At 39.7% G+C, this 14,279-nt stretch overlaps 1 protein-coding gene across 1 annotated transcript; it reads right to left on the bottom strand.

Moving 5' to 3' along the window:
• Nucleotides 1-10,335: 10,335 nt before the first annotated feature.
• On the bottom strand, nucleotides 10,336-12,205 carry LOC309567797 (uncharacterized protein; the record flags this gene model as incomplete). Its single annotated transcript, XM_082273247.1, is given in 2 exon segments — nucleotides 10,336-12,097; nucleotides 12,099-12,205. Coding segments are annotated over 2 exon segments (1,869 nt in total).
• Nucleotides 12,206-14,279: the final 2,074 nt, after the last annotated feature.

Here is a 14,279-nt window from a genome sequence, read left to right as displayed (position 1 = left end):
CAGATTTATTAAAAAAGAAAAACTGAAATATCACATGGTCCTAAGTATTCAGACCCTTTGCTGTGACACTCATATATTTAACTCAGGTGCTTTCCATTTCTTCCGATCATCCTTGAGATGGTTCTACACCTTCATTTGAGTCCAGCTGTGTTTGATTATACTGATTGGACTTGATAAGGAAAGCCACACACCTGTCTATATAAGACCTTCCAGATCACAATGCATGTCAGAGCAAATGAGAATCATGAGGTCAAAGGAACTGCCTGAAGAGCTCAGAGACAGAATTGTGGCAAGGCACAGATCTGGCCAAGGTTACAAAAAGATTTCTGCTTCACTTAAGGTTCCTAAGAGCACAGTGGCCTCCATAATCCTCAAATGGAAGACGTTTGGGACGACCAGAACCCTTCCTAGAGCTGGCCGCCCGGCCAAACTGAGCTATTGGGGGAGAAGAGCCTTGGTGAGAGAGGTAAAGAAGAACCCAAAGATCACTGTGGCTGAGCTCCAGAGATGCAGTCAGGAGATGGGAGAAAGTTGTAGAAAGTCAACCATCACTGCAGCCCTCCACCAGTCGGGGCTTTATGGCAGAGTGGCCCGACGGAAGCCTCTCCTCAGTGTAAGACACATGAAAGCCCACATGGAGTTTGCTAAAAAACACCTGAAGGACTCCAAGATGGTGAGAAATAAGATTCTCTGTTCTGATGAGACCAAAATAGAATTTTTTGGCCTTAATTCTAAGCGGTATGTGTGGCGAAAACCAGGCACTGCTCATCACCTGTCCAATACAGTCCCAACAGTGAAGCATGGTGGTGGCAGCATCATGCTGTGGGGGTGTTTTTCAGCTGCAGGGACAGGACGACTGGTTGCAATCGAGGGAAAGATGAATGCGGCCAAGTACAGGGATATCCTGGACCAAAACCTTCTCCAGAGTGCTCTGGACCTAAGACTGGGCCGAAGGTTTACCTTCCAACAAGACAATGACCCTAAGCACACAGCTAAAATAACGAAGGAGTGGCTTCACAACAACTCCGTGACTGTTCTTGAATGGCCCAGCCAGAGCCCTGACTTAAACCCAATTGAGCATCTCTGGAGAGACCTAAAAATGGCTGTCCACCAACGTTTACCATCCAACCTGACAGAACTGGAGAGGATCTGCAAGGAGGAATGGCAGAGGATCCCCAAATCCAGGTGTGAAAGACTTGTTGCATCTTTCCCAAAAAGACTCCTGGCTGTATTAGATCAAAAGGGGGCTTCTACTAAATACTGAGCAAAGGGTCTGAATACTTAGGACCATGTGATATTTCAGTTTTTCTTTTTTAATAAATCTGCAACAATGTCAACAATTCTGTGTTTTTCTGTCAGTATGGGGTGCTATGTGTACATTCATGAGGAAGAAGAATGAACTTAAATGATTTTAGCAAATGGCTGCAATATAACAAAGAGTGAAACATTTAAGGGGGTCTGAATACTTTTCGTACCCACTGTATATGGACCTTATATGAACTTTATGGACTTTTATGTTTTAGATCTCATCCTATGTATTTATGATATTGGTGTCACTATTGTTTACATATTTATGTTTATAAGTTTTACAGAATTAGCGCACTACACATTTTAATCATATGTAGATAGAACTATTTATTCCAATTTGTGTATTCTTTATGAGCAAGTTAAATAGAACTGGTAGGCAAAATAAATGCTTCTGCGCTTGAGAGTTGCTAGCAACTAGGTACGTAGAAGAGTACCTCCCCTTGTCTAGCCGCTGTGTCGGCTGTGCTGCCACTCCAAACAGGTCAGGGAAATCCAGATAGACTCTAAAAATGATAAAAAACACAGAGGGTGCACTTGCCTAGCGCATTACCTTTGAAACAATTTATTAAAAAAAGAAAAATCTGTATTCATCTTACTCACAAACAGAGGACGTGTTCAAGCGTGATAAAAAAAAAAAATATATATGTATATATAAATAAAACAGTCCACCAAAAGTCCATGCAGCATATTCTACTGATTGGAGACAGTTGTGGGATGTAGTTCTCCAAATGCAAGTGATGCATTTGGAGGGTGACCCCTCTTCTTCAGAGCTAAACTTGGAATGCGAGTAGCTGGTCTTTAAATCATCACAGTGTCTCATGGCCTCCGATACAGACCCCTCAAAGGGCGGGCCAACGGTGTTGGATCATATAATTGGATGGATTTTAATACATATGCAAACACCCAAAAAAAAAAAATTATATATATTAATATATGCAAATCTGAACTTAACAGTGCTCAAACTTCCACATAAATACCCCATGTTATGCACCTGGACGGATAGCCTATTTTTCTTACCTTGTTTAAAGGCTATATTTATGATAACTGCAGCTCCCACTAGGACCAGATACTCACAGATAAATGATAGTGCATCAAATAGTCATTGCATACCCTATAGTATATAATGTCAAAGGGATGTGTGAGGGTTCCCAGATCCAGCTCTGCCTGGTTGAAGACCTGATGTTCATGCCTATGTAGAGTGTTGGCTCTATTACGCGAAACGAGGTACCTGTACATTGTTTTGTGTAATAGGCAGTGGGGGCATGTGGCTAATTGGGGAGCCAACTAGCGGGTCCGGTCGACACAATGTCCACCAGCTACCCATGATCATTCCCCATAGAGACAAAACAGCGGTCTGCCTATCTAAACAAGGCAGACCGCCGTTCTATCAGAGATGGGCACAGCGATCCTGTGTTCCTGCTAATTAGGAACACAGATCTCTATGTACATCTAGTTAGAAAGTATCCCCTAGGGACACACCATTTGATCACCCATGGTGTTAACCTCTTCCTTGCCAGTGTGATTAGTACAGTAACAGTGCATATTTTTAGCACTGATTACTGTAGCAAAGTCACTGGTCCCCTCTAGGGATAATCGAACTGTTCGAAATTCGGCCGAATTCCGAACTTCTTGCTGAAAAAGTTCAGAATTCGGCAACCAGAACCGACCAAAATGCAATGGGACAGGAACTGGGCTTTAAAAGCATGTGATTGGACCAGAATCATCAGTAAAAGCCAATTGAGGGGGCAGGAGGATGCTAGGAATGTGATTGGAGTGACTAGGGGGTCCAGAGTCCAATCAGTAGTGAATACGCCCCCCAGTATATAAGATAGCCCCGCCAAATCTCTAGCATTGTAATACAGGGGCTGTGGAAGAGAGTGGAAGCAGTTCTGTTACTCCTGCTTCAAAAGTGTCATTTAGCAATTATTAGTGTATGGAAAGGGATATCTAGTGTAGTTAGGGTACTATTTTCCACTATAGTTGGATTCAATAATCTAGTTTCTGTAGGGAAAGTGTCAAGTGTCAGGGTGACCGTAGTGTAGTGTAGGGTGAACTGACTCTGACTGCTATGGAAGGGTGACCAAACCCTTCCATGTCAGGGTGACCGCCATAGAAAAAAGATTGTTTGTATTAGAATTGCAGTAGAGCAGGATAGTGGCTCCGCTACTTTTACACATGGCCGTTTTTGTTGCAGGCGTTTATTGGGCTTTTTTGTGGACGTCTTTGGAGGCAGGCATGACATCTGAACTTCTGTGTAGGGGTATATACACACACACACACACATATATGTATATATACACATACACATATATAGGTGTTTAAGTAGCAGAACCCTATGCCTGCGCTAATGAAATTATTTGCAGGCATAGGGCTCCGCTCCTATCACACCTATATGTGTGTTTGTGTATATATATACATATATGTGTGTGTGTGTGTATATACCCCTATACAGAAGTTCAGATTTTATGCCTGCCTCCAAAGACGCCCAAAAAATGCCCAAAAAAAATGCCTGCAACAAAAACGCCCAGGTTGCAAATGTCAGTTAAAGTAATTGAGTGCCATATCACAAAAAATGGCCTGGTCATTAGGGGGTAAAACCTTCCGGTCCAGAAGTGGTGAAAAGGTTGGTCTGGCAACAACAGATCTTCATTAAACCATGTTGTTTGCTACTAATGGTACTATTTTTATCAGCAAATTATCCAATATGGTACCCTTTAATTCCTTCCAATAGTTTACATACTATTGATATTTGGCTGACTGGTCTGTAGTTTCCAGGTATATATATCAGCCCTTTTTTGAATATTGGTGCCACACTTGCTTTTTGTCAATCAGCTGGTACCATTCCAGTCAGTAAGCTTTCTGGTCTGGCAGTAACATAGCATAAAAAGTTGTTTAAGGATTCTGGAGGATACAGTGGTGATCAAAAGTTTGGGCACCCCAGGTAAAAATTTGTATTAATGTGCATAAGGAAGCCAAGGAAAGATGGAAAAATCTCCAAAAGGCATCAAATTACAGATTAGACATTCTTATAATATGTCTACAAAAGTTAGATTTTATTTCCATCATCGACACTTTCAAAATTACAGAAAACAAAAAAATGGTGTCTGCAAACGTTTGGGCACCCTGCAGAATTTATAGCATTCACTGCCACCTTTGCAAGGCTGAGACCTGCCAGTGTCATGGATTGTTCTCAATCATCATCTGGGAAGACCAGGTGATGTCAATCACAAAGGTTTTAAATGCCCAGACTCATCTGACCTTGCCCCAACAATCAGCACCATGGGATCTTCTAAGCAGTTGTCTAGAAAACTGAAACTGAAAATAGTTGACGCTCATAAAGCTGGAGAAGGCTATAAGAAGATAGCAAAGCGTTTTCAGATGTCAATATCCTCTGTTCGGAATGTAATTAAGAAATGGCAGTCATCAAGAACAGTGGAAGTTAAAGCAAGATCTGGAAGACCAAGAAAAATATCAGACAGAACAGCTCGCAGGATTGTGAGAAAAACAATTCAAAACTCACGTTTGACTGCACGATCCCTCCAGAAAGATCTGGCAGACATTGGAGTTGTGGTACACTATTCCACTATAAAGAGATACTTGTACAAATATGGTCTTCATGGAAGAGTCATCAGAAGAAAACCTCTTCTACGTCCTCACCACAAAAATCAGTTTTTTGAACTTTGCAAATGAACATATAGACAAGCCTGATGCATTTTGGAAACAAGTTCTGTGGACCGATGAGGTTAAAATTGAACTTTTTGGCCGTAATGAGCAAAGGTATGTTTGGAGAAGAAAGGGGCACAGAATTTAATTAAAAGAACCTCTGTCCAACTGTTAAGCACGGGGGTGGATCAATCATGCTTTGGGGTTGTATTGCAGCCAGTGGCACAGGGACACCTCACAAGTAGAAGGAAAAATGGATTCAATAAAATTTCAGCAAATTTTGGATGGTAACTTGATGGCATCTGTGAAAAAGCTGAAGTTAAAGAGAGGATGGCTTCTACAAATGGATAATGATCTTAAACACACCTCGAAATCCAGGGGGGATTACATCAAGAGGCGTAAACTGTATGTTTTGCCATGGCCTTCACAATCTCCTGACCTCAACATAATTGAAAATCTATGGATAGACCTTAAAAGAGCTGTGCGTGACAGACAGCCCAGAAACTTCAAAGAACTGGAAGACTTTTGTAAGGAAGAATGGGCAAAGATACCTCAAACAAGAATTGAAAGACTCTTGGCTGGCTACAAAAAAGGGTTTACAAGCTGTGATACTTGCCAAAGGGGGCAGTACAAGATATTAACTCTGCAGGGTGCCCAAACTTTTGCAGATGCCATTTTTTTGTTTTCTGTTATTTTGAAAGTGTAAATGATGGAAATAAAATCTAACTTTTGATGACATATTAATGAATGTCTAATCGGTAATTTGATGTTTTTTGGAGATTTTTCCATCTTTCCTTGGCTTCTTTATGCACATTAAGACAAATTGTTACCTGGGGTGCCCAAACTTTCGATCACCACTGTAAGCCATCTGGTTCTGGTGATAAGTTAAGTTTTTCAAATTTTAACACTGGTCTCTGTCGACCAAAGGGTACATTCAATACAATGTTATTAGCAATGTTAATATACAATGTTACTAGCATTGCTTTCTTGTTTATTATACCCCTCCTTTTTATACATGTAGGAGAAGAATATATTTAATGCAGTTGCCTTTTCTCTGTCACATGTAGCCATCTTTTATGGAGCCAGTAAATTCCAACCTTAATTTTTTTACTATTAATATATTTGAAAAACTTTTTGGCAGTTTTTGTTTACTCTCTTCTGTAATGTGTCTCTCATAATCTTTTTTAGCTGCCCTGGTTTTACTCTTGCATTTCTCATTGCATTCTTTGTAGTTTTGGAATGATGATGCTGACTCTTTGGCTTATATTTTGTAAAGGACAGTTTCCTTTCATTTATATGCCTTTTTGCATTAGCATTAAGCCACCCTGGTGTCAATTAGTATGGAGCACAGATTATGAAAGATGGTACTTTTGAAATTTAGTTTTCTTATGCTTCCCCTATGTCTCCATTTCCTAAAATTTATGACAAATGTACTTACTCCGAGATCACTGTTTCTTTAAGGATAAGTTCACCTTTGGGAACATGTTACATGTTTCACCCGATTTTAGGATGGAATATGTAACAGTGCTGCAGCTGCCTCCCGCTGCCTCCCTCCCTGTGGCAGTAGTACAGGGAGAAGTTCCCCTTACTAGCTGCCAGTTTTTTAAAGTAGTTCAGAGGCAGAGCTCTGTGCCTGAATTAACTACAAGGCCCAACAATCTAAGCAGCTGTTGGCTTGTAGTTCTCATGGTAGTCATTGAGTGTTCCTGTCAGGAAATATCAGGTTACCTGTATGGAATGTATACACTGACAGTGTGCAAGAGACCTGCATGGCATCAGGCATCAGCTTTACCAGACTCCTGCAACAAAAAATAACGAATGCACAATTTTTTACCTGCAAAAAATGTGCATTTATTATTATTTTTCAAAAAGTGAGCTTATCCTTTAAGTTATCCCGTACTTCCACATTTGCACTCAGCTCTTAGTTGTTTGTAAATAGTCCAGTAGAGAAGTATTTCTAATTGGGCCTTCCAACATTTGACTAATGAAAGTGTCCTGCATCATGTTCAAGAAATGAAAAGTCTTAGATGAGTGTGTAGTTCGTCTGTCCAATCCATATTGAGAAAATAAAGCCCACCCATGATTATAACATTGCCCTGCCTCCCTGCCATCTGTAACTGTAAAAGAGATTGGTCTCCTCCTTATCATTAAGGTTGGGGGGTAGGTTATTGCACCCTGTGTACCCTCAAAATTAATTTACCATTTGTTTTGTCCCTTTGAAGCCCCAGCCACAAGGGCTCCACCTCATCACTAGCCGCATTAGTGATGTCATCCCCATATTCACTTTTAAATGGCTCTTCACATAGTTCTAGTTCTTCCATTTTATTAACCAGCCTTCTAGCATTTGTTTAAATGCATTTTCTAAACATTTATTAGATTAAGTAGGAAGTGTACAAATACAACGTGTTGTCGACAATAGCAATCGATCTGATCACAACATGAGTGTTACATTTTCTGGATTGTTAGAGTTAGTTATCAAGTGTTATCAAGTGTTAACATCACACAAGTGTTAACCACTACAATACTTGGCACTTTCACCCCCTTCCTGCCCATGCCAATTTTCAGATTTCAGTGCTGTCACACTTTGAATGACAATTGCAAGGTCATGCAACACTGTAATCATATTACATTTTTATCATTTTTGAGACAGATAGAGCTTTCTTTTGGTGGTATTTAATCACCATTTGGGTTTTTATTTTTTGCTAAATAAATATACAAAGACCAAAATTAAAACAAAAATGTTTCAATTAGTTTTTTTTATAACATTTTGCTTCTTCACTGATGTGTGATGATGATGAGGCTGCACTTATGGGGACTGATAAGGCAACACTGATCGGCACTGATAAGCTACACTAATGGGCACTGATGAGGAGGCACTGACAAAGCAGAAATGATGGGGAGTGATAGGCGGCACTGATGGGCATTGATAAGCTACACTGATGGGGCTGCACTGATGATTAGGGCACTGATAATCAGTGCCCTGATTATCAGTGTAAACTCTGTATTCACTATGCCATGTCAGATCGACTTTGATTTCCTTGCACGCTGTCTCTGGGTGAGGAAAGGTGAGCTAATAACAGGCAAGTCTGTTTACATGTGACCAGCTGTGATTGGACACAGCTGACCGCATAGTAAGGAGCCACTGTGATTGGTCCTTTACCCTGATCTGTGATCCAATGTGCCCCAAGGCACACAGTGATCACAGACACTTCATGATGCGAACCCCAGGGGGCACGCTGGAAATGCGTTCTTGAGAGGACATCCAGGGATGCCTTTTCTGAACAGGAGAGTCACACTGTAGCCATATATTGGCTATAGCATGGTAGGAAAGAGGTTATTAAGGAACAAATATGAGCTATACATTCAATAAAAACAATCCTCAGACCATTTAGGAGAAATAGGCTAATATGCTCCAAATCTAAAGCAGAGTGTAACAATCCAAAAATAGTCTTTGTAACAAGAGGAAACTAGTAGAGGAAGGAAAATAGGAAATAAGTGGGATAAGGTTAGGTAAGGGAAATCTAGGTATGAGATGAAGGGGTTAAGCAATGATCGTTCAAATTTCAGTGGGAGGGAATTATCGACCCAAGATTGCCAGATCTTTGGTTGCATTAATGCTTTTTAACTTTGTGCCAGTACACATTATTTTATCCCTGACCCCTCTCCCCCCAGCTTTGCCCACATCCACACACTCTGATCCTTGCTCACTTGCTCCTATACCTTTTACTGATTCCTTCCCCCACTTCCTAGTTTAAAAGTTCTTCCAATCTTCTGGTCATCATCTCCCCCAAATAATTTGCATCCTCTCAAATTTATGTGCAGTCCATCTCTGCTATTACTGCTATAGAGTTGGTAATTGATAAAAGTCATCCAAGTTCTCCATGAACCCAAAACTCTCCTTCCTACACCAGTTTCTCGATCAGTTGTTTACCTCTCTTAGCTCCTGCTGCCCTTCTGGTTTGGTTTGAGGTGCAGGCAGTATTTTTGACAATACTACCTTGAAGATCCTTTTCTTTATTATAGCACCTAAATCCCTAAATTAAGTTATAAGGGCACTCCATCTTTCTCTAACTTTGTAATTTGTATCAATATGTGTCATGGCGGCTTGGTTCTCCCCAGCCCCACCCAACAATCTGCCCATCTGATCTGCAATGTGCCAAACCTAAGCAAACAACATACTGTTACAAATTGCCTTATCAGTCCTTCTAAAGATTTAGTCCCCTACCACCAGTATCTCAGCCACGGAAAATATTGGGATTCTTACCGCCGGTCTCCCGTGGCCCATACCAAAATGGCGGCAGGGCCAAATAGCCACAATCCGCGGCTAGCCCTCTAGCGCCGGCTTCCACTGCATCATCTTCAAACAGCTCGGCTACTGCCCATATGGAAGAAAAATATATTTCCAATATATTTAGGGGAAAAAATATATACGGTACATATATTTACAATATATTGGCTTACGCTAATATATTTTAACATGTATTCCAAAAATGTACATTAAAATATATTTTCCAAAGGAATATATTTAAAAATATATTTGTTAAATATATTTTCCAGATATTTTGGAACATCTAAGAAAATGCATTTAAACATATATTTTTAAATATACTTGTAAATGCATTCCAAAAATGTACTTTAAATATATTTTCCAAACACATATATTCGAAAATATATTTTTAAAATATATCCATCAGTAATTTAAACATATATTTTAAAGATATATTTATCCATATATTTGGAAATGCATTTAAAAAATGTAGATTCAATTTATTTTGAAAGACATAAATGTATTTTTAAAAAATATTTATCAGACATTTTTAATATTAAAAAATGCATTCAAACATTTATCTTTAAACATCTTTGTAAATGCATTCAACAAAATGTAATTTCCAAATAAATATACTGGAAAATATATTTTAACATACATTTTTAATTAATATTTGTAAAATTGAATTGGAAAGTACATTAAATAGAAAAAAAAAAAGAAAAACACCTATAACATAGATAACATTCTGAATACATGTATCTGAATACATGTATAAGAGACCTACTCCCATTTTAATACAGTTTGTTTTACTCTTTTAAAACTTAAAAATAATCAAAACCAAAAGATTCAAATAACATTTTTTTATTTTTATAAGATTTCAAACACAACATCCATTTAATACAAAACAAATACACTGCAGATACAGATATAACATGACCTGGATGAATAGAAACCTTCACAGACATCCAACTTCACAGTCCGAGGATCTTGTCTGCTTACTGGAAGTCGGCTACAAAGGCCTGCTTTGCAATAAATCCAGTAATAAAGGTGACAGCAAATAAACTAGATCTTAGCGCAGCACCTCCTATATTTGGACATCATCCATTTAGGTCATATGGGTTCGTTGGCAAGCCCACTACAGCGTAGTGCGCATTTGTTGTTTTAATAAACACACATTTATTCTTGAGGGATGAAGCTGGTATTGCCACAAGATGGCCAGGAACTATGTTCATGGGAACTAAATGCCCAAGTCTGACTTCTTTGTCCCTGCTAATAGCAGCACGATCACGAGCAATTGACAAATACCTGCCAATTGCAAAACAAGTACTGGAATTATCCAGTACAAGATAAGATTCAACAGTAAAGAAATCTCCATTATTTAAAATTGCTGTGTAACTATTCCGCAAAGTTGTTCGCTTGTTTGAGCTTGCATGGAAAACCTCTTTATTTACTGCCACGCGATTGTAGTATCTTGCGATCGTATTTTGTTTAACAACTTGTATTACACTGTGCAAAGCAATAAAATGTGATCGTCGCACTGGACGCATTTTGCAAGGACCAAGAGCCTGGACTGAATTATCCAAGTAACACACTTCTTCTTTGCTGTTGTCTTTCATAATTGTATACAATCTCTGAATAGGCATGATAGCACGATGCATGATTTCTTTCTCATAAAGAGGCATACATCTGATTCTCAGATATGAATTGCATATCTGCAGGACAACAGCATTTGAGCTTTTTATCAACCGTAGCAGTACACCATTAAATGCTTCAAACTGAAATGCAGACTGTGCCCATAGTGGACCCCAATTCGTCACAGCCCGAGTAATATGAACACAAGAATGTATGTTGAAAGAAACATGCTCAAGCCCATAGAGTGTTTCCATGTCAGAAACAAACTTTTCCAACATTTGTTGTGCACTGGCTAAATCCACAGTACTTACACATTCACTGGAAAGCAATCCAATTCCGCCAACAAGCCTGCACCAATGCACAAAATATTGTTCATGCATTAGTCCCCACAGAACAGGTACACTATAGTATAACAACCATGCAAGCCACTCATGCGCCTTCCAAAACTTGCGCATGTCTATAGATCGCGGTACACGTGCAAAATTGCATGGAGGTTGTATCTGCAGCAAACGCCGATTTATTTCATTACGCTGCATCCCCAAGTAGAAGTCTTCGGAATGGAACTTGGTATCGAACCAGAGTGTTGCTAGTTGCCTTACAACCCCTAAAAGTACACAATGCATGTATTCTGGTACCACACAGTCAATAACATTGAAATAGGGCAAGTCAAACAAGACTGAAACCCCTTTTACACCAAATACTGGTTTGCCTTGATGTGTAGCCATCTCTGCATGCTGAAGAGTTTCCTGTGCCTGTCTTAGATTTGGTCGCTCAAATTTATAGACCCGTGTAGTGCCCCTTCCTCTTTGGACAACTTCACCTTCTTGCAAACAGAAACCACAACCATAAGCACCATTAAATTGGTTAAATTTTTGGACTAAGGGGCGGGCAACAGCATCAGATATGAAAAGTAGTGCAAACACCTTCATTAACATGGTTTCACCATTATATTTCCAATGAAATCCATCTCTTGATAAGTTTTTTATTTCATTGACAAATGGTGTGAGGATGACACTCATCGGTGGCTTATCAGACCGACCAAACCACAGGGAAGCCATTAAAACATTACTTTTACGGACTGACAGGGGTACTTCATTAATGACACACAAAGTAGGCCACATACTGGACTTAGATGACTTGAAAACTGGGACACCATCACAGTTGAATGAAAGTGTTAGAAAACTACCTTGGATTTTTTCTGTAATAGAGCGGTATATACCGTCTGTTATCCTTTATGAAACCACTGTTATTGGTTTCACGGGTTGCACAGATAATATTGTACAAATCAGTGTTCTCTAACATGGTCTGCAATTGTGTCTTAATTGGTATGTACATAAAATAGGCATGATTTTGTTTGTTATAATCGCAGCTGTACATGGAACCACAAAAACTGCAGCTGCACATGTCTGAATCAGTTTTACCAATGTAGGTAAAGCAGTCGGTACAGAAATAATGTGTTTCAATGTCTTGTTTTTTAAAAGGCTTGTTTAACAGGAACTTGGATGCAGGGACAATGTTGCTTCCATTTAGAGTGTTTATCAGTGCTGCTATGTCTTCAACAGCAGAAAATGTTAAGCCATGTTTCTGCTGAAGAGCTTGCATCAAAAGTGCACCTTGCTCTTGCGTTACAATGTGATCATTCTGGCTATTGACAGTACTGTCCTCAATTGTGTTTTCTGTTGTCGTGCATGAAGAAAACATACAGGTTTCATCATTTTTGCTGACAGTAGTTGCACTAATATTAACATCAGTGTCCTCTGCTGTAGTTGAATCTTGCTCTTCGTCACAGAGTGCATCTGCATGAAGGTGGACTCCAGCCACGTTGCTGCCATTCCCTTCTTCTACCTGTTGATGGTCATTATCTTTTCCTGTAGCAGAACTGGCAACACTGTCACTCCTTTCTATAAAACAAACCATAGTGTTATTGAGGTGTATTTAAGAGCATACAAATAGCATTAACAAAATGCACAAATACTAATACTAGCGGAGTATCCCTTATTCAAAAACTGATATAAAAAATTATGCAAAATGTGTTGTATTATCTAACTTTTCTAATGGTCCAGTGTACACAAAGTTTGCTTCATGTCCAAAATTATTCTAAAAGTCTGTAGCTACGTGTGAATATATGAAATATAAATTACTTTTTTGTTTACACTTTGAAGTACAGTGTAGTGTGTTTATTTACCATTTTACTTTTAATTGGTGAAGGAGTAGGGGTGACAACTACCCCTTACTCATTCCTTGGGGGGGGTTGGTTTATTCTCTCTCAAGGCCAGGTTCCTCAGCACTCCCCCTTCCCACCAAACCTCTGGTAGTTGGGATCTTGGTGCTGTCAGTAGGGGGGGGGGGGGTAATGTTTGTCCAGAGGCGCCACCCCTCTGCTCCTTGCTTTGGTGCTGCATAGAGGCATCAGCATCTTATGTATGCAGCGTTGAGGCCTTTAATCACTACAGGTGATACATACTAATGGATTTATTTGATGAGCAGCCACTTGCTTATACTGACAGCTTTGGTCTTTAAGGTGGATCCCACTGAATTACTATTACCTTCATGGGGATTGGGGGCTTTGAGGATGCTGATGTTTCCATGCAGCATTTGAGTGGGGAGTGGAGGGGCAGCACTGTCAGCTGATGTTTCCATGCATCGTTGGAGTAGAGACTGGAAGGACGCCACTGTCGGCTGTTTTATTGTAGCGGGAAGTGGAGGGGCAGCACTATTGGCTGATATTTCCGTGCAGTGTTAGCACGGGGAGTGGAGGGGCGGCACTGTTGGCTGATGTTTCCGTGCAGCACTCTCAGGTGGGAATCCCTTTTCGCTGACAGTGCTGTACCTGCAGAATTGAAATTTCGAATTATTGCAGAGGTGATGGAGATTTGGAGGAATCTATTTAATAGACTGACAAGTTGTGCCGCCCCTCTACTCCCTGCTGCCCCGCAGTTATGGCCTTGGTGACATTGTGGGGAATCCGGCCCTGGTTTCCACAGATATTTCCTATGAGATTTCTTTAATTCTTACTATGAGGGATATAGAAAAGACCCTTAAGTTTATATCCAAACATGCACAAATGGAGAGCTCTATTCACTTTTCATGTCATGTCTCATTCAGCAGTTATAGTATAATAATGTTTTTGTAGTATGATTGTACCTATAATGTTGGTATTGACAAAGAAAACATATTGTACCTTTGTTGTAGATAGGCATTCGCTTTTGACCTGATGATCCATTGGTAGCATCATCAACTATTCCAACAAGATGTTCATGCTCAGCAGTTCTGTTTTTTTAATAAGAAAGCAGAGTCATTATTATTTTAATACTCAATTATATGGTCATGAAATTTTTCATTACTACACCCTCCAATAACGTGGCTTACCTGACTCTCCATCGTCGTATAGTTCGTTTAGGAACTTGAA

This window comes from Pelophylax lessonae (assembly GCF_965119305.1).
Source record: "Pelophylax lessonae genome assembly, chromosome: 12".
Taxonomy (NCBI): Eukaryota; Metazoa; Chordata; class Amphibia; order Anura; family Ranidae; genus Pelophylax; species Pelophylax lessonae.
Note: the sequence above shows the minus strand (reverse complement) of the source record. Positions and strands in the feature narration are given on the sequence as shown.